Below are 26,884 nucleotides of genomic sequence, written 5' to 3'. Positions count from 1 at the left end.
TAGAATTTGAAGAATTTACACAGGTAAATATACATTATTTAATCTATAATAATCCATATTTAATCATTGTTGGACCAGATTTACAGACAGGCCCATGATACACAGAGACAGATTCTCTTATTTGAAGACACATTCCAGTGACCTTCACACCAATCAGAATCATTTCATCACTTGGTTTGGCTCAAATCAGCCTCCAGTGATCCAAAACCTCTCAATCTCTGTCATCCGTCAATGACTTCTCCAGTCCCAAAGGCATGAAGTCAAGCACACACCCTAAAGATCTGCCAAACTTCACCCAGAGATGGTTTTCAACAGAATGTTCCTTAATTAAATCAAGTGCATCCTCACTTTACCTCACTGGGTCTTTATATATAATCAGTTGGTTTGGAGTGGCACAAAAGACAAATGGTACTGTCACTGCAGAAGAGTAAATGCAATTATTGTGCCCTCCCTTCAGCAGAAAGAAGGAGATGAACATTGTCACGCTGTTTCAGCTGTCTCCGTACGCAGGGCGCTGAGCTGGAGGACTTGGATTTTGTGTGACAGTTTTGGGGGAAAGCAAGGATAATTTGGTGGAGCGTTCATTAAATTCGTTATTTACACATGACTTATTTAAATAAACCAATTACACACTTTTTGATAGCCCAATGTATTTCATTGCTTAAAAAAATCATTAAAAGCCACTTTTCTGCACCTTGAGACATCAGAAGTTTTTTAGCCAACTAGACAAAGTGTTGAAATTTTTTAGAAACATCTGACCTAATTCTAAAGATCTACCATTTTATCTTTCTTCTCGTGGGACTTATAAAAAAAAAAAAAAAAACGCATTGAAAAAATATAGTAAAAGTACAGTCTGAGAATTAATTGGTGGCTATACCAAATATAATTGAAGTGGTCGATTTTACCTATTCATTTAGCATTATGCTCACTGGAAAAAAACGTGACTCTACATACATTTTTGCAAAACTTCAAAAATGTATATTAGGGTGACCATATTTTAGTTTTCCAAAAAGGGGGAGTAGGCTTCGGGGGTGGTGTTCAGGGACGGGGCGGGGTTTGCATAACATAGTATACATAGCAAGATCCTTTTTGTTTGTTTGCTTGTTTCGTTTTTATAATAAATAAAAAATAAATAGAATAGAAAAAGAATGCTAGTGTTACAGGGTCGTTTTTTAAATAAAATCAAAGTCAATAGAACAGAAAAATATATATTTTTAAAAGATTTTAAGTCATTATTTAGAATACATAAAAAGAAATCAAGTAGAAAAATTGACAAAGAATAGAGAATGCTAGTGTGAACTTCTCTTTTTTTCAATTTAAATAAAACAAATAGTTAAAACAGAAATAGAACAGAGAGTGCAAATGTTAGAGGTTTTTTTATACAAAAAAAAAAACAAAACAAAAAAAAACCTTGCACCAGGAGGGAACAGTTACTGTAAAAGTCAGTAAATAAACTTGGACATGAAGAAAAGTGCTGAATTTTGCCTGTTATAGATAACAGCGTGCTTAGTGATGCGAATGGCTGAGAGTTTATTGAAGGAGAGAGAGGATGAAGGGATGCTGGAGAAGAGGAATAGGTCAAAAGGTTCATGTCACTTCCTGTCTTGTCTTTAAGGCTCACTGTCACATTGCATAAAACGCCAAGTCTCTTGACCGACAAGCAATGAATGCTCAATGAAGAGAGAGAAAGAGAATGGCTCCAAAAGAGTAAGAACCCAGAGACAGAAATGTGGATGAGAGAGACGGAATGAAAGAAAGAGACAGACAGACAAACAAAGAAGGACTGTTTCATCACTTCATTCCTGCCAGTAAACAAATGCATGAAAGTAGGGAGAGAGTGTAATGCAATCATAAGCAAGCTAATTTCCTTTGAACCAGCAGAGAAAAAGCCATTTACGTTTCATGGATGAATGAACACACAAAAGGCAGAGTGGAATAGAGCTATGATTCTCTGTCTAGCTGAAGTAGAGCAATGAAGCACCTCTAAAAGTGCTGAATTGAGTCAGTCATAGAAAATGGAAAATGCAACAATATTAAAACTGTTTATTGTAAAGGTCTGACACCAATTACAAACTAAATCTAAAATCTAAATACAATTAAATGGCAATTAAGTTTGTGGCTAAATGAATTGACAATATAAATATAAAACAATTTAAAACAGAACCTTTCTTTCAGCTGACGTAAGATTTAATCATCCTAAACTAATCAAATCCAGTGTAGCTGTAGAATGTGATTCAACTCACTTACCTTTCTCCCATGAGCCTCTGTTACAATCTCATGATGAGCAGACGTCACTTTTGTCTGAAACACATGAGGCGACAGGTTAAATGGGATTGACAGAATATCACAAAAGCAGTTCAGAGATACAGTCCGACTCGAATACAGATCTGTTATCAGAACTATGTTTACTACATTCATCTGGTCATAAAAAGGTGAAATTATCTGTCAAGAGGGTCTGCAGAAGTCTTCTCTATGATATCATTTTGCTGTTTTAGAATTTTTTTTTTTATATGTTCTAGGTTTCTACATGTTGATCACACCACATGACTTTCATCTTCCAGATAAAGCTTTTGTTAAAAATATAGATTTTTCTAAAAATAAAAAAAAACCTTCTACTACTACTAAGCTTATTGTTAAGAATATGATTCTTTTTATTACTCGAATATGGACATGTAAAATATGACATATACAGTTTGGCCCTATATCAAGACTTATTTTTCACGTTACATTTAAGGCCATACATTATATTCACATTCTGAAACGAGAGCACAGGAACGAGATGGAGTGAAAATCAACAAATATATATATATATAAATCCAATACTGGAACATGAATACAATCCACACAAACACGCCAGGAGAGAAGCACATACAGGACCAACGACTGACCAATACAACTGAAATGCAGGATTTATTTAATCAAATTTTTTTTTGTATATGAATTGTATTTGCCTGTATTTTTGAATAAATTATTAGATTAACACATCACTGACACATTAATTCGGCACTTTCAGCTTACTTTTATATTTTTTATTTCATTCACAGTACATAACTAACCGTCACACTTACAGAAATGGAACATTTGTTTTTTTAAGGAGCATTGCCGATTCAATCAGCAGGAATTATGGGCCATGTGTTCAAGGTCTTTTTGTCAGCTTTTTGAGATGCTTTTTTATGCAGTTGTGCAAATACTCTAATCACACTGGTTGGACACCTCTGTGATTAGGGACACTAGCTTTGCTCACTTTTGTGCCTACTGCCATCAGCCTTCTAGGGTTATGACTAATACAGCTGCATGCGGAGAGAAATCCATTTGCATGCCATTTACATACATCACTGCCACATAACAGAGATCCAATTAGCGTGGATAATACACACACTGCATGCATATAAAAGTTCTTTAGAAGTCGTATCGCCTTTAATGGGAACACTCTGTAAAAAGTACACCTTCGCTGTGTTCTTTTTTCTATTTTGGGGCTTGACTGACATGGGCAGTATGAATTAGATTCTTTAGAAGCACATTGGCGTGAGTTAAATATGCCCGATTTTTCAGATTTGGTTGAACACACTGATGTGACCGACTGACCTGTGCCAGAGAAGTGGCGCGTGATCGAGAGCTCCCTGCGCTGGGTCTGTCCGCTGGCCGCGAGCCCTGGTTGGATGTGCATTTGTAGCAGCTCCACGAGTACTGCCTCTCACTCAAAACCCCCGGCTCTTTACGCTGAAGACACTGGCAGTGGTACAGGTGTCCACAGCTACACATGAAATAAGAGTTCAGAATGAGTAAGAATAATGGGACTCAAATATGGGATCAGAACAGGGTGAACAATGGCAGATATAATGCTTATATTTATAATAGAGGTCTCACAATAACCATGATATTTAAGAAATTAAATACTGATATCGCGTTAATATTATACATGCAATAATACTGTACAAAATCCATCAGAAAAGATCTGGTTGACACTTCAAAAGAGTGGTTGGTTTATTGCACCTTAAAGGGATACTCTACCCCAAAATGAAAATCAGTCCCTCCAGAAAAACGCGACTATGCGATCGCCTGATTTAATGCATAATCAGCCAAAGGCCGCATATTTATGAGGGGTAGCATTTTTTCCAATACGGCGCTCTTTTGCCGCATAAATTGCCGATTTCAAAAGCAAAATATGCGGGGCTAGCATGATTTCATAATATATATCAGTAGAAAGTTGAAAAATGTTGTGTTTACTACACAGAAGTAAAGCACCATTTTCCCCCTATTGCCATGGGAACCTTATGAAGTGACATAATTACGTGACGTGAACATCATCTGCAAACTCTTAAACTGACAAGCTACGCAATATCGCGTTCATAATCGCAGATGAATCGCATGCGGTTATGAACGCGATATTGCATAGCTTGTCAGCGAACTACGGCTCTGTCTATTAAGCAGCCCTATTTTCTTCTCGTACAAAAATAATGGCGTTATGGCAAAGAGGTCAGCACACATGCTCCACAATTCTGCGCATTCAGATGAAATAGGTTTGAGTCTAGGCTGCGATGTGTCCTGTCTCAACATCCCCCTTCTCAAAACGTCCCCCTTCCCAAAAATGTCCTGCCATACAGCATTATACTGCACTGTATGTCTGTACTGTAAATGGCAAAAACATGTGCTAATGCTGATCCTTTTTGTACTTGTGTTAAAAGTTTTGGTTGCATGGACAAAACTGATTAAAGAATAGAAAAATATGTTCATTTGTGTTACAAGAAAAAATGGGGAATTTATGAGGGAATTTTCATTTGTAGGTGAACAATTAAGTAGTAAGCTATTAAGCAGCCCTATTTTCTTCTTGTACAAAAAGTATTCTCGTCGCTTTATAGCGTTACGGTTTAACCACTGATGGCAGATGGACTATTCTGATGATGCTTTTCATACTTTTCTGGACCTTTTACAATATATTTTACTTGGCAGTCTATGGGACAGTCACAAGCCTCCCGGTTTTCATCCAAAATATCTTCAATTGCATTCTGAAGACAAACAAAGCTTTTATTGGTTTGGAACGACATGGGGCTACATGATTTATTAAAATTTGTTAATTTTGGCCTGGATTATTATTTTAATACTGGTTGGTACCCATCATAAGCAGGTATATAAATATAAAGATCAATTTGACTGATAGCATTATTTAGTTACTTGTTTTTGTGAATTGAATAAGGTTTTTTTTTGGTCTTCCTATGAATACCTGAAGATAATGATCTCCTCCTCGCTCTCTTGCCGTCTCTTGTACTGCTGTAAGCAGATGTTGCAGTGGTATTGTCTTGGGTGAAGCCCTCTACTGACTGCCTTGCGCAGGTGTGACAGAGACCAATGAAGATCTGAATTCAACAGATTGGTGGTCGTCTCCAACAATGTCTGAGAGAAAGAAAGGAGAGGTAAAGTAAACCATTGGAAAGCTTTAAAGAAGTTATGGCAAAGAGGTCAGCACACATTGTCCATTAATTATGCTTATTCAGATGAAATCTACACATCCATCACAAATTTGCGACTCTGTTAATTAAATACCTTGACTTGGTTATGCTTTCAGCTACAAATAAGTGTCTACTACGAAATGCATTTTACCATATCTGAATACATTTGAATGATTTTCCCCTTACACAAGGATGGAAAATGCATGAAAGCCAGCATATTTAATCTTCTGAACAGATTCCAGGAAATGATGAACAGCTACAGTTTCTAACAATATACAATTTTTCTTATGTGTTTTAACACATCTTTATGTTAAAAAAGTTCATTTTTAAGTTGTGTGTCAACTACCCTATTTCAGTTTAATTCATGAGGGAACACATTTATTCATTAACAACCACAGGCAATGGAAGAATTTTCCCATAACTAATTATCTTATTTATATAATAATTATATACAAATTATCAGGACTGAAACCAATGAGGCATGTGAAACGACTCAGAAGCTAAATGGGAAAAAAATGCCATTTCAACTCTCTTAAGCGTATCTTTTTTTATCACAATCAAATATCTTTGTGAATAAATTTGTGAAATGGATTAACATTTGAGCTTGTGCTTCCATTAAATTGGTTTAGTTTATTTTCATGAGTGGAAGAATCTCTGTTAATCTACACAGTCTCCTCACCAGAGGCAACTGATTTCAGCAAGGTCAGAAAAAAAGACTGAAGAGAAGGAGAGAGAGAGAGAGAGAGAGAGAGAAAGAAAGAGAGAAGAGAGAGAAAGAAAGAGAGAAAAGAGAGAGAGAGAGGCTTGATGTACGTTCTTTCCTTTTGCTGTTAGTGCAGCATTTTGAGTATTACACATACATATCGGCAAGCACATTTAATTTTGACAGACATTTCCGATGATATGACAATACATTTCAAAATATTTCATCAGCTATTGGGGCAAATTCTGCTGGGTCTGTGTTGAAATGTATGCCAGGACAAGCTTTCCGAAGGGATTGTTCAAGTGTGTGTATTTACAGTATGTTCATCAGCTATTGGGGCAAATTCTGCTGGGTCTGTGTTGAAATGTATGCCAGGACAAGCTTTCCGAAGGGATTGTTCAAGTGTGTGTATTTACAGTATGTGTGTGTAATTGACATCTCAATTTTGTGGCTTCAAATTATTTACTGCAGGGATTCCAAGAGGAGAGTCTCAAAAGCAAGGGGAAATTTGTGTGTGTGTGTGGGGGGGGGGGGGGGGGGGGGGGTTTGGGGGGTATGTCAGGTGGTACTTCTATTTCCTTTGAATGACAAGCTGCAAATTCCCATTGGTCATGGAAGGGAAAGAGCAAACATACAATGACACACACTTACTTCCACATACAAACTAAAAGACTGCATAACCAACCTTATCTGGTGACATCTTAAACATACAAACAGTGCAAGTGAAACAGAGATAAAATGGCAAAATATTTTCATTTTTAGTAGCATGATAGGAGCTCAGCAACAGGAGATTCTCCATTCACTAAGAGTTTAGTGAATCAGTTATACAATTTTTTAAATAATACTTGCATGTTTAAAGAAGTTCCTTTGTGACATTTCATGTTTTTAATTTAACATAATAAATATTTATTTTAAGTTTTAGGAATAAGTTTTATTACTGGTTTTATTCAGATTTTTTGGTAACACTTTATAATAAGGTTCCATTAGTTAAAGCTGCAGTCGGTAACTTTTGACGCTCTAGCGGTTAATAAACAGAACTGCTTGCGTCTTGCGGACGAACATTGTAGCCGGAGCTACTTCTCTCATTTTATGTCTATGAAGAATCACAACGGTACTGGGCTACTCCGCTGCGGTACCCCCGAAGCAATCTAAAATAGTAAGAATATAAACACTTATTATAGGTGTACCCTAATGATCCAGGACAAGCTAAAAACAGGGTTTTGGAAAATGGATTCATGGTGTAAAGTTACGGACCGCAGCTCTGATTGGTTGTTTCTTACCGGGAGCAGATGAATTTCTGCAAATGGCAATAGGACCACTGGGAGGAGCCAGAGGAGCTTGATTTTTTCACGGATTATCTATCTCATATTCTACTGTCAGGACATAATGACAGGTTTCACAGATACATTTTTACAAAAGTTACCTACTTCAGCTTTAATGTTAGTTAACTAGTTAACATGAACGAAGCAAGAACAATCCTTCTAGAGTATTTATTAATCTTAGTTAATTTCAATTTCAAAATTTACTAATGCATTATTCAAATCAAAAGTGCTTGTTAACATAAGTTAATTCACTGTGAATTAGCATGAATGAACGATGAACAACTGTAGTTTTCATTAACTAACACTGACTAATAAAGATTAATAAATAGTGTAAAAAATGTATTGTTCATGTTAGTTAACACATGAACTAACATTAACTAATGGAACCTTCTTTTAAAGTGTGTCACGGTGCAGAGTGCCTTCTCAACTTGCAGTCTGTGTTGTCCTGTCTGTTCGGTAGCTCGTGGTCTGGGCAATCAGCTCTGATCGTGACGGGGGTGTGCATATCACGAGCTGATTCTTCTCCACCTGCCACTCGTTCCCCCACCCCCACCTTACATATCTCTGCCTTTCTGTCTGTCGTTGTGAGTAGATTGTTTTGTCTTTGCCCGTGTTTTGTGTAGTGTCCAAGCTTCATTCTAACCTTCTGTTTTCCTGTCTAAAGGCGGTCGCACACCGGACGAGAAGCGCTGCGTCGCATCGCGCCACATGTAGGACAACTCGAGGTATCGCACACCGGACGCGCAGATTCTATATGCGCCAGCTCAATTTCGCAGCAAGATGGGTTTAACTTTTAATGTTTTAACTTCATCTATTATTATTATTTTAAATATATGATTTTAATTGATAAAAGCTGAGTTTTGAATGTTAATTAATGATAAGAATCTGTGTTATAAGTCTGTAACCAAACACTTTGTAATGTTTTATTTCAATGAAACAAATGTACTGTATTTTAGTTTCAGTTTATAACATATGGGTTTTTTAATATAAAACTATGCAGATGGCGCTCTGTGGCGTGGCAGAAATTTGAACAGCGTTTTGAGTCATAGCTGGGCGCCGCGGACAGACGCCGAATGGCGCCGCCGGTGTGTGTACCCTCATAGAGAATAATGTGTTCGAATTTTAATGCTTCTCGTCCGGTGTGCGACCCCCTTAAGGATCCATAGTTCGGAGATCCGGCAGAGCGAGTGGTCCGCAGTGTGCCGGTCAGAGATTTCTGTGTGTGCCAGAGCATTTAATTATTGTTTATGTTATTTTTTGACGAGAATAACCATTCTCATTTTCCCTACTCTGCATCTGAGTCCTCTGTCTAGCCCGCACCCTGACAAAGTGTTACCGATTTTTTTTATTGTTTAAAGGCAAGTCGTTTAAATGTTAATACCCCTTGAGTCAGATAAATACTGCTCTAATAAACTCCAATTTAATCTGATAGACAAATTAAACCAAAGTTTAACTAACCAATTTAGGGTAGCTTGGCAGTACTGTATTGTACTTTATTTGTACTTTATTTAATTGTATTTGATTTTATTTTACTGAATCCATTAGATGCAAAGTTAATTGAAATGAACTAATTCAGGTATGCTTTTCTGGGGCTGAAAATGCACATTTTCAGAAACTTTTAAGGCAAGCCTCAAGAAACAACATATATATTAACTAACCCAGAAATGTCTTTTCTAGAGGTTCAGAAGAGACAATTTCCACATCATGTCTAGACCAGACAGGGGCATGATAAAACCAGTCACCAACAGTAAACTAATGCTTCATTCTGTTTCTGATGTTCTTCATATGCTTGGAAAACTTCCAGGGACAGGGCTAATGGATTTCAAAGGTTTCAAAGAATTGTGCATTGTACTAAAAGTCAAAGTTCAACTCATACTTCATCAGTTGATTAATGTACACTGTGGCCGAAGGAAAACTCCACTTTTTAAGGTTCAGTTCTCAAAAGTAACAACTTGATTTAGCATTATTTTTTTCAAATATAGATTAGAAAGGAATAAAAGGGAACACACTGAAGTCTGATGCAAATTCCTGGATGCAATTAGCCTATAGCTGACACTAAGGTGGAGAAAGCAACTCTATACTAATAAACAAAAATCTATAAAATAAATTAGCATTGCAAAAACAATATCAATAAGTGTCAGACAAGTTCAGTTAAATTTCAGATAACAATGTCTCTTTATTCTTCTTTCTTTTGTCTTGACTTTCAGAAAATAAAAAGCAAAGCCCTTTTCAGTAAAGCCGAAATGAGGGAGGAATTTAATCCAATTGCTACAATATAATAACACAAACCCAAATAAGAATTTGTGCTTCAGAAGTTTTCAGGCAGCTTTAAAGAAAGTTGTGTGAGGTCTTGAGATGAGGGGAGACTATTTATGGGAAAGTATTTAGTTGTTCATTAAGCAAAACTGTAGGGTGTATGTGTGCATGCCACTGATAACCATTACGGTTTCTAATACTTCCAGAGAGCCTTGAATCATGCACTTGTTAATTAATGAAGAAACAGCCATTAATGAGCTCTCATAACACTCCACCCTCAACTGACCTGTTAAAGCAGCTGTGAGGATAAACTGGAATAAGTTAAGTATGATACTTCCTCTAAATGGCGTCCCTCTGTTAAAAGCTATTCAGTGGGATTGAAAAGGTACAGTACTTATGTATGTGTGTGTGTGTGTGTGTGTGTGTGCATGACCCATCACGGTGTTGTTTTTATGAATATTGGTGAAACATGTCCTAACAGGTCCATACTCTCTTAATAGTTTCAATGTAGAATATTTATTTTATTATTATTTATACCAATATTTATAGTATAGAATACAAATTAAAACCACTAGAATGTTGTAAATAAGCATGAAAAAGCCAATATTAGAAACTGGTTTCTTTATAAGTAGGTAGTAGGTACACTTATTTGATCAGCTTATTTTTTTGCTGATCGATTAATAAATACAAATCCAAAATTTGCTAAACATATACCAGCAACAGTTTGAAAACAAATCTTCAAAAAGATCTGCATTACTTTTAATTCATTCAAAAAACAAAAACACAACTAGAATATGGAATTTTTACTGTACATTTTGATTGCATTGCAAAAGAGAGTTATGCTGTTTTCTAGTGCAAATGTCTAAACGATTCTTAAACCAAGAATCAAGATACACTGAAAAACAAAATAAGATAGATACCATAAAGATTTTTTTTCCCAAAGGATCTCACCTCCACATCTCATTCCAATTATCACATAAAACCCTGTGAACTTAGCTGCTGTTGCTTCAGCTGTGTGAACAGTAAGAGAAGATCTCATTATAATTTAACTGCGCTAAATGATGTATCTTTCTATGCTGCTGTCTGAAGCAGCAAGTGTGCAGTAAATATGAAAGTAAGACATGAATGATGCATCATGGGTAGCTATTTACCCATGGACAAATTTAACAGGCTGTCGGGTTGTGTATCAACACCTAACAAACCCTGTACTACCACCTAATAATAAACAAATAAATAAATTTACATTGACATTTAGCAGAATCTTTTATCCAAAGCAACGAAAAAATTAGGTTAGTCTAACACAGTACATGTAGCAAGGGCTTTAAGAATAGAGCAAGCTAGTGTTGGAGACCTTTTTTGCTTTTGTCAAATGTATAATAAATAAAGAGAAAACAGATAGAATACAAAAAGATTAGATTAGATTAAAGATTAGAAGATGAGTTGGGCAGGTCATTCCACCAGGAGGGAATTTAATTTTAAAGTCTAAGTGATTTTGTGTCTCTTTGGGATAGCACAATAAAGTGATGTTCACTTGCAGAACACACGCTTCTAGAGGGCACATACGTTTGAAGTAATGAATTTAGGTAAAGGGGTGCAGCGCCAGAGGTGGTTCTGTAGGCAAACATTATTGCCTTGAATTGTATGCAAGCAGCTATTGGTAGCTAATGAAAATGACCTCAGGCGTGAACTTTTGAAGATGATGACGTGTAAATGTTTCTGATGTTATTTAAAGATCATATTTTTACTTTCTGTACTGCCACAGCAGACAAAATAAGTACAATTTACCCTGATTATCCAATTTAAAAAGTTTACCCCCCTGCTCCACCCCCATGTTGCATCATGTTGCTATCTTGAGCATCAGTGTATGTTTTATTACAGTTGTGGATGAGTCCCTCAATTGCCCTCAGTGTGAAAAAATGGATCTTAAAAGTATACAGTCACTGCTGAAAAAGGTTCAAAATGTAAGAAGATGCTGGAAAACCAACAAATGTGCAGGACCTGGAGGATTTTTCTGCTAAAAAAGTGGGTAGCTGAAAAAAAAGGGACTCATGAACAACTATCACATAACATAAAACAAACAGTATTAAGAATCAAGCGTGTAAAATTTTAACGGGGTCATTGTTATATTATATATTTATATGTTATATTCAGTTATTATTTTGTCTTGTAAGATATATGTAAACTATGGAGCCCCGCACATGACATGCTAGAAAAATAAAATGTTGGCACAATTTATTTGTTTGTTCCCTCAATTTACTAGATCATGTGCACAATTTAATCATTTGCTTAATAATGCCCTTGTTTTAAGTAAATCTTGACCTCAATATAATAATTTGTGCCCTCATTCTAGGTAAATTAATAATAATAAGTTGTACTTCCTGTCCAAGTACACATTCTCATAAACATGTTTTTGCTATGTTATGTCATGTTATGTAATAACAGGACAGCAATAAATAAAAATAAAAAAAAATTTTGATCATACACACACACTCCCACACGAATACAAGAACTTAAGACAAACAGTGATGAACATGCTTCTCTATGGTGTAAAAATGCATTTATAAAAGAAAGAATTTCAACAGTAACAAAGCTGATGAGTTCAAATTGCTATATAACACTCACACAAAAATGATGCTTTTAAACACAGATACACATACACACATGCACACGCACACTCACATTCTCTCTCTCTCTCACACACACACACACACAAACACACACACTACCTGTTCATAGTTGAAGGTTTCTAGCATCCCTAAAATGAGTCCCTGAATCTCAGCCAGTTTTCCTTTCCCATACACAGGGTCCTGCAAGAGAGAACACATTTAAGAGATACATTATTTTCTCATAGCTTTGATCACACTAGCAGAAATCTGTGTCTGTCAGTATAAAGTTTGTAAGTCAATTTTAAAAGCATGTTCAGAAGTAAACCGACTTAAGCACAAATCAGAGAGAAAACACAGTGCATGCTGCCAGACTACAAACACAATGACAGCTGATAACTCCTAGATGACGAAGGAGTGCGGTCTCAGAAACATCACACACACACACACACACCACTAGCTGCTATCGCAAGACTGCACACACTTGGGTAATTCTGCCCTCAGTAGGGGCTCAGATTGAAGCAGTCACAAAGATCAAGACCTGGAAGACTCTCACACACATACAGGATCCTGTTCATTCTGAGAGGCAGAAATGTACACACATTACATTGTTATTGAGGGGAAAACACATGAAGGTCACACAATGACACCAGATTTCTGTTCATCCATTATTTTATATTCATATTACTTCTATTCTTACTCTCCATTTCTTCACACTTTCTCAACATGAAAAAGTCATTTCTCCTCAGACTGCCTTTGTCAGCTTGTTCTCCTACGACAACACATTATACTCTATTGATCCTGATAAGATACTTTTCATTGATCCCAATAGGGTACTTTACTGATCCTTTATGACGAGAACGGAGAATAAAACTTTATATTATAGACATTAAACTTTGTAGTTATATTCTGCCTCCTCCACACAAAATGAAAGAAGCTAATTCACCAAGCCCAAAACTGCACATCCTCATTACAGACCATTATTCACACAAACATCTGGAATATCAAATCCATTGAGCTCAGGTTTGAAATCCAACATATGTTTTACAAGAAGAATGAAAACTAACAAAACTGAATTAACTTGACTCATTACTATATAGCACAAAAACTTCAACTACCACTTATGGAGCAACCCTTGGTGTATGAGACATACCTCTAATCCACAGGGGCTTCCATATGAACTAATGAACCCAATATGATGCCATTTCAAGCTCTCCTTTCTCTTTGAACTGTTACAAGCTGTCCGTGAGTATCTAAGATCCCTAGTTGCAAAGACTAAAGTCTCAAACACGAAGATATATTCTTTTTTTAAATGTTAAGACTCGTCCACACCCCACTAAAATGCCTCGTTTACAAACGCCCCCCACGTCTACGTCATGATGTGGGAGGTTTTGTTCATGCAAAGAAAGAAGGCATAATAACTTTATTGTTGCTGCCACTGCTCTACCGCCATGTTGTTAAGACGCTGTGTGTTTTGTTGTGTAATAATGATACATTAAAGAAACAGTTGTAATATTAATTTTGGTCAAATGTATACTAATTGGTTACAATTTTAAATCACTGATGAACTGTTATGGACTTGCTGCAGCCTCCCAGATTTACAGAATGATATAAAGAAAACAATTTAGCACATAAAGAATGTATATGCTGCAAGATAATAATTGTGTAAAATAACATCACTTTCTATTTCCGGCAAAACTGTTTCACCCTGAAGCAAATGGTTCTCATGGTTTTTAGAGACCCCCACGTTTTGAAGTACGCCTCTGGAAGCTATTATTAACCTTCTCTGAGTTGTACAGCATGACTACTGCTTCAGGAAGAGACAGAGAGAAAGACAAGAGGTGGTCTACTAATTATTTCAGCATGGTTGACTCAGATCATCCTTGACTAAACTCCTTACTGGATATGCATGTCACTCTAGTTGCAAGTGTTATTCAGCCTCCCAAACAACAGCTATCACTATTCAGACCCTCTGTAAACAAGCTGTAATCAAATCCAAACAGAAATAAACATTTAAAGGTACAGGTTGTAGGACCTGCCACGAGAGGGCGCACAATCAAAACAATAACAATCGCATGGTTTGATGACGCTGAGGAGGAGCGTGGAATGATGGGTTCCCTTCTCGAGGCGGTAACTCAACATTACATCAGCTAAGATGTATATGGGAACTCCTCCCTTCTCCACTTTCGCTGACTCGTTCCCGCCTCTCAGGGAACCAAGGTTACAATAGCAACCGGAGACAATTTGTTGTCTTCTACCCAACCGCTGATGGCCATCAATCAGACGGAAAGATAAATCATGGATTTAACGCGAGTTCAACGATTTGCGCGAGGAGATTAAATACAAAGTCAATGCAAAGACACGATCAAAGATGCTGACTGATTACTAGGAGAGAATAAACCAGTTAGCTACACAATGTGTGATTGACAAATAAAATCAATCATAATATTATGTTTGAAAGGTTGTTTTCTCAGTTATTATTATTGATGAGCATGATTTGATATTAAAAAACTGATAATGCATCATTTTTTCAGCAGATTTATTCATTATTTTTATCTTTATACAAATAGTTATTTAAATTTATTTAATAATTTATTAAATTATTTTGACAATAATTCAGAATTGTAGTAATATGTATATGTATTATAATATTACGTCATTATAAAAAGTGTATTTAAGAAGTTATCACTTTTAACTACTTGCTTATCAGTGTGCCTATTACATATTGTCTGTTTATTAGTAATTATAACGCATTTATTCTACATGACCATCTAGGCTACTTCCCTAATCCTACCTGATACATAAACTTAATAACTACCTTGCTAACTATTAAAAAGCAGCATATTAGGAGTTTATTGAGACAAAAGTCGTAGTTAATGGTTTGTTAATAGCTAGATTTGGACCTTAAAATATAGTGTGACCAAATGCACAACATAAGATTGGCCCCTATTAACTGTGAAGAAAGTCCAGGTGAAAAAATCCTGGAATTGCCCTTGCATGCCAATGACTGCATGCTGCTTCAATAGATGCATTTTGCAGCATTGAGGTTAACGATTCATTGATTAATTGATGGTTAATTCAAATGACAATCGATCATGGAAATGACCGAAAATTGACATGCCTAGTCTGGTGTAGACAACCACCCCTTATCTTATAAATCTGTGGAGTGCTAACAAATTGGAAATCAATTCTAAGCTTAAATTACATGAATACAAGTACGAGCAAGCACAGTACGTACAGCTGCAGGTGCCTCTGCCCAGGTGTAAGTTCACATTCAAGATGACACCTGTTGATTATGTAATATCATGATTGCGACCATCTGTTAATATAAATTGATAGGGTTCTTTCTAACCTTTCCTGTTCCTTGTCATTGGTGCATTTGCATTCACAGCAGTGCACTAATGATTACCTGCTGTGAGCAAATGCCATCAAATGTCACCATCAGCAGCCGGGCAGAACCAGAGCTGCTCAGATAGATGCTGAGGCAGGGAGATTAATGAAACAACATGAGCCACAAAAAAAAGAGACCATTACTAAATCATAATGAACATGAACAATGTCAAAAACTATAATGATAGTAAACGTTTGGTCTTAGATTTACTTTCGCCGTAACGTGTATGCTTCTTGGCGATGTACAGTAGTACTGTTCAAAAGTTGGATTGGTAAGGGATCGGTAATATTTTTAAACGTTTTTGAAAGAAGTCTCTTCTGTTCACCAAGGCTGCATTCATTTGATCAAAAATACAGTAAAAACAGTAAGGGTGTCCCTTACAAAAAATAACCATGGTTTTATTATAGTAAAACTGTAGTAACCCATGGTTTTTTGGCGTATTTACTGCCATTTGTAAAACCACAGATTTACTACAAATACCATGGTTAAACTATGGTTAATATAGCAAAACCATGGTTAATTTGTGGTTACCATGGTTTAACTACAGTAACCATGGTTTTTTGGTTTTATTTGTAGTAAAACCATGGTTAATTTTCGTAAGGGGTACTCACACTAGGTTTTTGAAACACGACCGAGCACGTTTGACCCCCAAAACACGGTTCGTTTGACTAGTGTGAGCGTCCCGTGCAGCACTCAGGTAAGGCCCATTCAGCCTGGTTCTGTTGGGTTCAGGCGCGGTACACAAGCAGTGTGAGCGATAACTGTGCCGGAGTACGGAACAGATACCGCTTTGAGTCATCATTACGACCGCAAACATTCTATTACTATTACTATACTACACTACATTTCTCAATTAATTGAATTCAGTCAAGTATATTTAGGTTTATAATGGCTCGGGTTCTCACCTAATAATTGTGCTCGGGCTCAGTTCAAGGCAACAATGCCTAGTGTGAGTACACCCTAATATTGAGAAATATTATCACAATTTTAAATAAGTTTATTTCAATGTGCATATATTTTAACGTAATTTATTCCTGTGATACAAAGCTGAATTTATTTTATCCATTACTCCAGTCTTCAGTGTCAGATCCTTTTGAAATCATTCAAATATGCAGATTTTCGACTAAAGAATAATTTCTTATTAGTATCAATGACGACGACAGTTGCGCTGCTTCAATAATACTACACTTCAGTTACGTATGGGCAAAAACATTACCTCTTTAAACTATAACTCTTACATATAAGCTAAATAAATCGTTAATATATTTATATATTTTAATCAATTATGTAATTACATTATGCATATAGCTTATTACTATATTAACAACACGATTTCTAAACTATGAACTACAAAAATGTACTATAAACTAATAGTTTGCAAGTAAGTTCTGTCATAAAGTGTTAGTAAACATTTTTAACTGTGGTGTATCTTTGCAAAAAAAATTAAATAAATCATAATCCCTGATTTGAAAGAAATGACAGAGGATCTAATGACAGCAGGTTAAAGCAGAATAGCAGGGTGCTGGTGTAATAGCACTGATAAGGAGGGGCAGACTGGAAGATCGATGGGGGAAAGCTGACAGCACTGAATATGTGCAGATGAAAACAGATAAAGGCATTCCACTGCCCAAAGCCTCAACCGTTTCATGAGCTGCCGCATCGATCTCATGGAAAGCAAAAATATGTGCAGTGTGCATGTGTGTCAGTCTGTGTTTGAATCTACACAAGACTCTGAGCTGTAAGGCTTAGGGTTGGGCTGACAGACCATGCCATCGTCCATCACGATGTTGCACCAGCATCGTGATGCACCATCCCCCGCCCCTTTTTGAATGCACGTTCGTTTTTTAGTTTCACTATCACTTTTGAGATTCGCGAGATTTGCGCAAGTTCTCTGTTTATACTATGGAGCAGAAATACTTATCACATAATTTACTAGTTTGTTTGTTCGTCAGTGGTACTGCAAATCATTCCCCATCGTTCTCAGTCATCTGTCATTACACAGTGTCTACACCGGATGCAAAAGATGTCATGTGGCGCCGAGCAACATCAGCTAAAGTCTTTATTGAGTTTTATTTACTGATCTATATATATATATAATGAATCTTTATAATAGATCAGTGGTTCCCACGCAGTGCGAGGTTTTTTCCAGGCGTGTCCGCACAGCATCGAGTTAAAAACATCTCAAATTTTCAGAATGCTGCAAGCACACCGCACATTGTGTGACAAGAACCAACCAATCAAGCTCCCTCACCTTTTCCGTTACTTTGAAACAGCAATAGAGAAATCTAGAAGAAGCTCATCATTGCGGTCCAGGGATTTCCTGAACTTTAAGACTTGTCAAGCCCTCATTATTTTTACTAAAATAAGAGGAACAATGCATGGAGATGCAGCTGATGGTTGCTTGGCAATGACAGACACCTCAGGAGATCAACGGGCCGATCGCTTTGGAAAGAATGAGAAAGTGGCGTATTGAGAAAGCAGATATTGAGCACGGATTGCAAATGCAATGATAAACAAAAATTTTTAACAAAAATCAAAAATGTTTAAAAAGAGAGAAAAAAGTAAATGAATAAAATTTTGCAATAAACAAATATGTGATATTTTTGGGTTCACATAACGATATAAAAGAAATTAAAAGTGGAATGATGCGAAAACCTTATGTTGAAAAATAAAGTAATTGTAAACTGATAATCCGAGTCAGAAAATCTGAATTTAAATTAGAATATAACAGCAACACACCATGAACTAAGGTATATAAAAACAATTTATAAGCGACGTAATGGATTGCAATTACAGTACAACGGATTTTATGTCACATAGCAACTGCACAAACTAAATTTTAGAAACCATAACCCTGAAATGTTTAAAGTTTCAAGACATACCCGGATCAGCTGAATTCAGAATTTGTCTAAATGTCCATGTGAGGGTGTCAACATTTTTGCACAAATAAGCAACATGGGATTTTGAGCTTGAGCCTGCTACCCTATTGTCAAGGCAGAAGGCTGTAAGTCTTTCCAAGCAAATCCCATAAATCCCACAGAACAATAACAATCTCACACATACCACAATCACTGGAACACACTGAGCGACCCACAATGCACACAATGACTGCCATTTAGTAACAGGCAGGAATAATAGCAGCATAGTTTTAAGACAGAAATTGTATTAACTGTTAAAAACAACAAAGCATCTACTTACTTGTAGGATGCGCTGAATGATGGCAGGTGGGGCGATAAAACTGGACATGCTGTTTAAGACTTTCATAGTAAGCTCTTTTAATGCTGTGGAAAAAGAGAAACAATCAGGACTGACTGAGCACTCAGCTAAATTCATTATACACCAGTGGCTCTTCTAATGTCTGAGATTTTTTTTTTTTAAATGTAACTATTTTTTTCATCAGTTTTAATAATTTTCATTTTTATAAAAGGAAGCTTTAAAACACTTACAGTGGGTACAGAAAAGAATACCTGTGACTTCACCGAGCAAAGAAACCGTCAACGCACTTAAGTACTATTTGTATCCTCCCTTTAAACATTCTCCTTTTCTGTCCTCTCTTTGCCACCTCTCTCCTCTCCTCCCTCACACCCCCCCTCAGGTAGGCCGGGGTGGGGGAATTTGTCTGCTAATTTCTAACAAGTGGAAATGCTCAACCCACACTCCAGTATGCAATTGTAACTCATTTGAATCTCATTTGATCACTGCAACAGCTCCTATAAAATGCCAGGTTGTGGTAATTTACTGCCCTCCAGGGAAAATTCTATCCCCCTTCCAAGAGGAGCTGGATGGGCTGCTGTCCTCTTTCCTGGAGGATGGCAGTCTACTTTTAGTCTTTGGCGACTACAACATTCATCTTGACAAGCCTTATGCTACATACTTCCATTCACTCCTTGGTTCATTTGATCTCAAACGACTTACCACTACAAGCACGCACAAATTAGGCAACCAACTTGACAATTTAGACATGCAATTGTATTGCAGACAACATTTTGGTATAACCCCTACATATAGTATCTCTGACCATTTCTTCATTACATTTAAACTACATTTTGCTACCTAGGTGCCACCTACCCTATACCTTTTAGGCTATGTTCACACTGTGAGCTTTAATACTCGATTCTCCAATTTTTTTGTATAGCTGTTCACATTGCGGTTTTAAATATGGCCAATATCAGATTTTTAACTTTGAACAGATCATGGTTCTGAACTGACGATGTGAGCAAAAAAACAATTTTTTTTTTTTAACAACAAAATTAACCCAATTCTTTCTCAAAACTAGCCCAATGATGTTTAGGGAGATAAACATTGTGTTAGTGGCATTGCATCAACCCACTAAAAGTTGAAAAAAATCCCGCGGCTCCAGAGGAAAATGTAGCCCAATTCTGCAAGGAAAATAGGGATTTGGCAACACTTGCGCAGTGTGCCGTCAAGTTCAAGACATTGATGTTTGCATATAGAACAGCCACAGGCTCAGCACCCACCTAGTTCCACTCACTACTACAAATCTACATCCCCTCCAGAAGTCTGCTAGAGAGCGACGCCTCGTGGTACAATCACAGAGAGGCTCAAAATCTCTTTCCAGAACATTCTCATTCATCATTCCGGACTGGTGGGATGATTTTCCCACCCCTATCTGGAATGCTGAATCACTGACAATTTTCAAGCAACAGCTGAAAATTCATCTGTTTCAAAGCTACTTTATTCAGCTTCATCCTAAAAAAAAAAAATACTTCTTTCTAGTTTCTACCTATTTGATCAATGCCTAAAACTTGGTATTACAACCACTTCCTGTGTCTGTTTGCCTCTTTAAGAAAAAAAATCGCTTTATGTCTCCCCCAACTGTAAGTCTCTCTGGATAAAAGTGTTTGCAAAATGACTAAATGTAAAATAAATGTAAATGTTTGTCTCACCATCTGAAGTGTGTTTGGCATCGGCACCTTTGAGTAGTTTCTGTGGTGACATCATCGCCTCGAGGAGAGGAAACCACAGAGCCTGAGAGTGAGAGAAGATTGATGTACACACACACACACACACACACAGTGAGAGGGAATAAGAAGATCAATACATTCTGTTCATGAAAAAGACAGCTCAGGATGATCAGACTACACACACACACCTCTCTTTGCTGCTGGTTGAGACCATGCGAGCTCCTCTGACACAAAGCAATGATGTCATGGAGAGCTTCCTCCACTCTTCGTAACAGACTCTGTACTTCATCACCTGTCTCTCCCTCTTCACCATCAGGCTTGTCTGCCTCTGAGCCTTTCAGGGCAAGTTGGTGGAGTTCGCCCTTCAGGGTCTGAGAAGCAGATATCAACAGATCGATAGCACATTTCCACTTGCCCTCTCTGTCTCACCAGGGATATTTAAGACACTGTTCTCTGAAACACCATCCAAATGAACTGGCTATTTCTGAAGGTACTTTCACATTGGCAGTTTAGTCTGAAAGAGGGCATAAAAATTTGATTGCTAAAATGTGAACGCTGCCATGCAGACCGCAAGTGGTATTGAACCTGAGACTTCATGCAGAAGTTTTTCTGAGTTCAGTTCCTCTGGAACTGTGGCACAATTTGCATGAATGTGAAAACAAGTCAAACTCAGGTGACATGAGATGACGGAAAATACACCAGTGTTCGATAAAATCGAAACAAACAGTTATCTTTCTCTCACAACCAAAAACACACTTCTTTGGTGACATTATTGATTTTGTTGTTTAAAAACAAAATAACAAATGCTTCTTGAGCAAGTCCTGCACAGCAGAAGAGTATATAAGTCAGAATGCATGAAATAGACCAAGTTATCAAGTTATCATATATTAGTATCAATGTCGAAAATATTGCAACTTCATATTGTATGCAGTTCTGCAGTTGTTTCCACAGGACACATTTTTGCATTTAAAAACAGATGAACATTTAACAGAATGTCAGTGAGGTTGGTCTTTTTCAAAGTTGAATTTCAGCATTGGCGATCTAGAGATGCAGAACAGTGAGATGCAATGAAATGAAACAACTAAAGACTTTCTGCCACATAGCAAACTTCAAATTTAGAGATTGTGTTTTTTTACAGTAATATTCAGTAAAAGGAAAGGTGTTTTATGTTTATGTTGGACGTTTAGAGGAGTTTTCAGAATTTTTCTGTTTCAGTATTCATAAAAAAAAAAACAATACTCAAGTATCATCAACAAATCCTGACATTGCTCAGTTATTTACTACAGAGCAAGTTCATAATTAAATATTAGTGTAATTTATAGATGGGGCTCACAATCCCCAATATGAGCAAGATGCTGAATTGTACCTGAATGTAGGTGATGGTAGGGAAGCAACAGATAACGAATTATGCTTTATTTTATTACTTTGTATTTGTTATTAAAATATCAAGACAGTTTTATAACAGTGGGGCAGTTTATAGATCAATCTGTGTTAGAGATTCCGGGGCCGGGTCAAATTCAAGGGTTATTACTTGCATTTGCTCTATTATGAAATGTTAACAAGCTGTCAAAAATTAACTTTTTTTTTTTTTTTTTTGTAAGGTATTTTTTATTGTATTTCAATCATAATGGAGCAAATGCCATTTAAAGCAGTCAATAAGCATTTCAAGCTAGCATAAATCCTCTTAGCCAGTTTTCTGCAAGCTTGTGTGATGCGAAGAGCTCAAACCTGTAGCAGCACTTCAAAAGCTCCCTGCACATCTCCCTTCTTCTCCAGCAGGTAGGCCGTGGCCTCATGCAGCTTGTGTTTCTCTGTGATCTGTGATTAGACAAGACAGAGATGTGCCAGTCAATTGTGTTGCAGTCAAATTGTCAAGATTATCAAGACGAACGATCCACTCCAAGCTACCCACTGGAGGAACAGGCTCAGACTCTGAGTGAGAGGTGAGATAGTTTGTTTCTGAGAAACCATTCCCATAATGAAACATTCGAACACATTCTGAAACCAAACAGACGTCAAAGGCAGAGAAACACAAACAGGCATCCATGAACACAAAAACAGGGGAACTGAGAGCATCACAGAGAATAAAAATACAATACAGACTGACAGAAACACAGCAGCAAGCAGATGGGTTTGAATATGGAGACATATACAAATAGCAGTGAAACAGGAATAAGGCAAGATGGCAGAACTTTAGAGCTTACTGTGTATGCACGTGTGTGTGCATGGTGTCTGTTCAAATATTTAGCAGGTGCCACTCTTACTCTGTAACTGTATTGATTCTCTCTTCTGCCCGTCTGTCTTTCTCAGCACTTCAGCACATGAGATATCTCCCTTCCCTCCCTCCATTATTCATTCATTTGTTCGTTCCTGCAGGCATCTTTCTGCCTGAGCCTGTCAACCGGCCCTCTAATTACATCAGATTGCCAATCTTTACTTGCTCTATCATTGGTTTCATGTTGACTGATTAGATAGTGTGTGGTCTCCTAATCTTTAACATGCCAATGCCAAACCTGTAGTTTGAGGAGTGAATTCAGCAATCATCTGTATTTCAGTGCAAAAACTTCTGATTGTCTTATTTACTAACAGCCTGCAATCCTTTTGAAAAAAGGACTCTGATAACTAATAATGGACAGTGAAAGTCATTGGTGGGCTTAACTGGCAGCTCTAACTACAGTACGAATCAGTACAGCTTTAACGGCATCTGCAAGTAGTTTCAATAGAAAAAAAAGGAAATACGTTGCATCGGGAATTTTAGTGCGGAGCTAAAGTGTTCTCCACTAAATGTATTTCCAGTCTGTGTGTGCAGCTAGAAGTAAGTTTAAATGTTCTCATCTTTATTGTTAATATATTTGTTTATTGTTGCTGTTGAAGCTATTCACGGACTGCAGATATTAACGATTCACGCGTCTTGATCGTGATCCAGCAAACATCAATCTTCTTGTGTGAATTAATGTGATTATAATTATTTATGACATTTGTTTACAAGCTTATCAGAGCTGTTACGTGGATTATATGCTTATTTGCACATGTACCGATAAATGCATCAAGTATGACATTCTAAAATTGCACCAACATGTGGTTTACATAAGGCACATAGTTTGGCACTCCTTGTATTCTAACCGGATGTGCCATAATGATTGCAAACTTTTACTTAACAGCCCAAACTAAGCACTCCATAACAAATCCAGTTCACCAAGACGCTAAGTGTGGTGAAATCACACCAAAAAGAACCATGAGTAATGAAGTCATTTGCAATCTTCCACTTTCAGCGTAAACATAACTTCCTTTTATGCAGTGGTGGACGAAGTACACAAATCAAGTACTTGAGTAAAAGTACAGATACGTATAGTAAAATATTACTCCAGTAAAAGTAAAAGTACTCCTTTTTCAATCTTACTCAAGTGAAAGTACAAAAGTACTCAATTTTTTATGAACTTAAATAAAAAAGTACTGAAAGATAGATGTTTGCAATTTTATATAGGCTACTTAATTTAATGTTATATTAGCACATATTTTTTTATAATCCTACTGCTCAAAATACCCGGGATTTTTTCCAAAATAACCACTATATGGAGTCAAGATATATTTTTGTTTTGTTATTGATATGGACTACGCTGATGAGAGTAATGTTCACTGTGAAGCTTACACTGTGATGTACCTGAGAGAAAACAGAGTTGACCATCTGTTTTTCACCAATAAGAACAAAGTAATTTAAAGTTTGTTTTACAGAACATCAAAGTTACAGTACAGACCAAAAGTTTGGACACACCTTCTCATTCAAAGAGTTTTCTTTATTTTCATGACTATGAAGATTGTAGAGTCACACTGAAGGCATCGAGGGCTATTTGACCAAGAAGGAGAGTGATGGGGTGCTGCGCCAGATGACCTGGCCTCCACAGTCACCGGACCTGAACCCAACTGAGATGGTTTAGGGATGAGCTGGACCGCAGACAGAAGGAAAAAGGGCCAACAAGTGCTAAGCATCTCTCGGGGAACTCCTTCAAGACTGTGGAAGACCATTTCAGGTGACTACCTCTTGAAGCTCATCAAGAGAATGCCAAGAGTGTGCAAAGCAGTAATCAAAGCAAAAGGTGGATACTTTGAAAAACCTAGAATATGACATATTTTCAGTTGTTTCAAGCTTTTTTGTTATTAATATAATTCCATATATAATTCCACATGTGTTAATTCATAGTTGTGATGCCTTCAGTGTGAATCTACAATTTTCTTAGTCATAAAAATAAAGAAAACTCTTTGAATGAGAAAGTGTGTCCAAACTTTTGGTCTGTACTGTAACTTTATATATGACATGATAATAAGACCTGAAGTTAGGAAGAACATTAAGGAAAATATAATTATATTTTCATAATGATTTTTTCCTTCTCAAACCTTGTCTATGGTTTAAAAACTACCCTGGCCAAACAGGGTGCATCTCTTCCCACTTTAATAATTACTGTAGTTACCATGTTCTGAACATCACATCCTTTCTTTTCTACCCAGATGTAATCTCTCTCTCTCTCTCTCTCTCTCTCTCTCTATATATATATATATATATAGGTGGTTGAATAAAAATATTTGGACATTATTTATAAAAATTACCTCAACTTAGCACCAACAAGCTTGTTAGTTAGACAGTTAGCATCAGCTAACAATATTTACTTATTTTCAGTACGGTTATGAATAAACATTTATGTCTGTCTACTCTTCTAGTTAATCCAAACAATATACATATGTATAACGTTACTGTTGATAAACAATATAAAAACAGACGTCACATAGGACATTTTAATAAAACTGTTAACATTATGGCAGTGGGGAATTTGAACGTGCATGAGTTATTGTATTTAATCCGTGTTATTTATTTTATTTTTTATTTTATTTTTTTACCTAAAATTGATGTGTCTGCACTCGAGCATTTCAGTGGGCTTAAATAGATCTCTCTTTACAACGGATTTAGTTCCCAAACAACTGAAAATTTTGACCTAAATATGATTTTCAGTTACAATAATTAATCCAATATTTCGACATTAATAACTTACTTTTAGCAACATCATACGCACGCGTGCTCACAAGATCTCCCGGTTCTTACTTCTGGAGACTCGCACTAAACGGTTCATTTGAATCAGTGAGTGGTCGACTCCAGAACAGCTGCAATCGGATCATTCTAATTCCTAAACGAATCGTTTGGTGCAATTTGCGATCCGATTTAAGTTTATTTTGAAAAGACTCAGTTCATTCATGATGAATCAGACACCGCTTCTGCGTCTCGGAGCACGTGATATATTATAGGGAGTAACGATATGTTTTATGAAATGTAGTGAAGTAAAAAGTACGATTTTATGCTTCGGAATGTAGTGAAGTAAAAGTAAAAGTTACTCAAAATAAAATTACTCAAGTAAAGTACAGATACTTGAAAAATGTACTTAAGTACAGTAACGAAGTAAAGCTACTCCGTTACTGTCCACCACTGCTTTTATGTAAATTAGGCTAATTATAGAGTCTTTTTTACAAACTATTTTTACAGCAAATCAATAGTCGTGTCAATGAGTGTAACTTTGGTGTAGCACATAGTACAAACTGAAAAATAAAGGCCAATCTGTATTAAGTTCTTTCTACATATTAAGCATAGACTTTATTCAAGACACATAAATACAAAAAAAAAAAAAAAACTATGCTAGCTGCAGTATTTGGTGCGGCAGGATTTTAAGCAGTTTGGGGTGGCCAAAAAACGGCAAATGGTGGTGACACTATGCATACACATGTTTTGCAAACATTTGAAAAAGATTTTCAAAAACATTTCTCATCTAGTGTCCAAACCCCTTAAGTTGTCCATCAAGGCAGTATAACTCACTATATAACAGAAAACTTCAGAAAAAAAAAATCTTCCTACTTCTAAGAAAGCTATTAACATCAACTTCAATGACCTTTCCAAATCAACCAAGGTGGTAGTTGCAAATTTACTTGATAGTTATATTTAATTCATATTTATGTTTTCAGTACTGAAAAGTATTAATGCAACAATTTACTCAATAATTGTGTGTGCTAAGTATTGCTTTTGCTTATTAAAGTATCAAGTCTTTAGCTCAGCAACAAGTTAATGTCTAAACCTTAGTCAAAGTCTCTAATGCACTACACATGAGGATTGCTGATTATGTGGGAGGCATATGTGCAGTAAATATTGGATTGCCCATTAAGAACGTTTCAAATCAGTCACTAGGATCAGAAGCATTTTGC

At 36.5% G+C, this 26,884-nt stretch overlaps 1 protein-coding gene across 1 annotated transcript in view; it reads right to left on the bottom strand.

Annotated features, from left to right (window-relative positions):
* LOC128015571 (vacuolar protein sorting-associated protein 8 homolog) overlaps positions 1–26,884 on the bottom strand; it is a 116,880-nt gene that overhangs the window by 22,478 nt on the left and 67,518 nt on the right. The window contains exons 36-43 of the mRNA XM_052599493.1: positions 22,376–22,465; positions 20,836–21,018; positions 20,630–20,711; positions 18,921–19,003; positions 12,455–12,535; positions 5,222–5,391; positions 3,586–3,754; positions 2,248–2,301 (exon numbers count right to left, since the gene is read on the bottom strand). Coding sequence (XP_052455453.1) covers positions 2,248–2,301; positions 3,586–3,754; positions 5,222–5,391; positions 12,455–12,535; positions 18,921–19,003; positions 20,630–20,711; positions 20,836–21,018; positions 22,376–22,465 — 912 coding nt within the window. The remainder of the gene's footprint in view (positions 1–2,247; positions 2,302–3,585; positions 3,755–5,221; positions 5,392–12,454; positions 12,536–18,920; positions 19,004–20,629; positions 20,712–20,835; positions 21,019–22,375; positions 22,466–26,884) is intronic.

This window comes from Carassius gibelio, chromosome A1 (genome assembly GCF_023724105.1).
Source record: "Carassius gibelio isolate Cgi1373 ecotype wild population from Czech Republic chromosome A1, carGib1.2-hapl.c, whole genome shotgun sequence".
In the NCBI taxonomy this organism is placed as follows: domain Eukaryota; kingdom Metazoa; phylum Chordata; class Actinopteri; order Cypriniformes; family Cyprinidae; genus Carassius; species Carassius gibelio.
The sequence above is the reverse complement of the archived record's forward strand: the minus strand, read 5'-3'. Positions and strand labels throughout refer to the sequence as shown.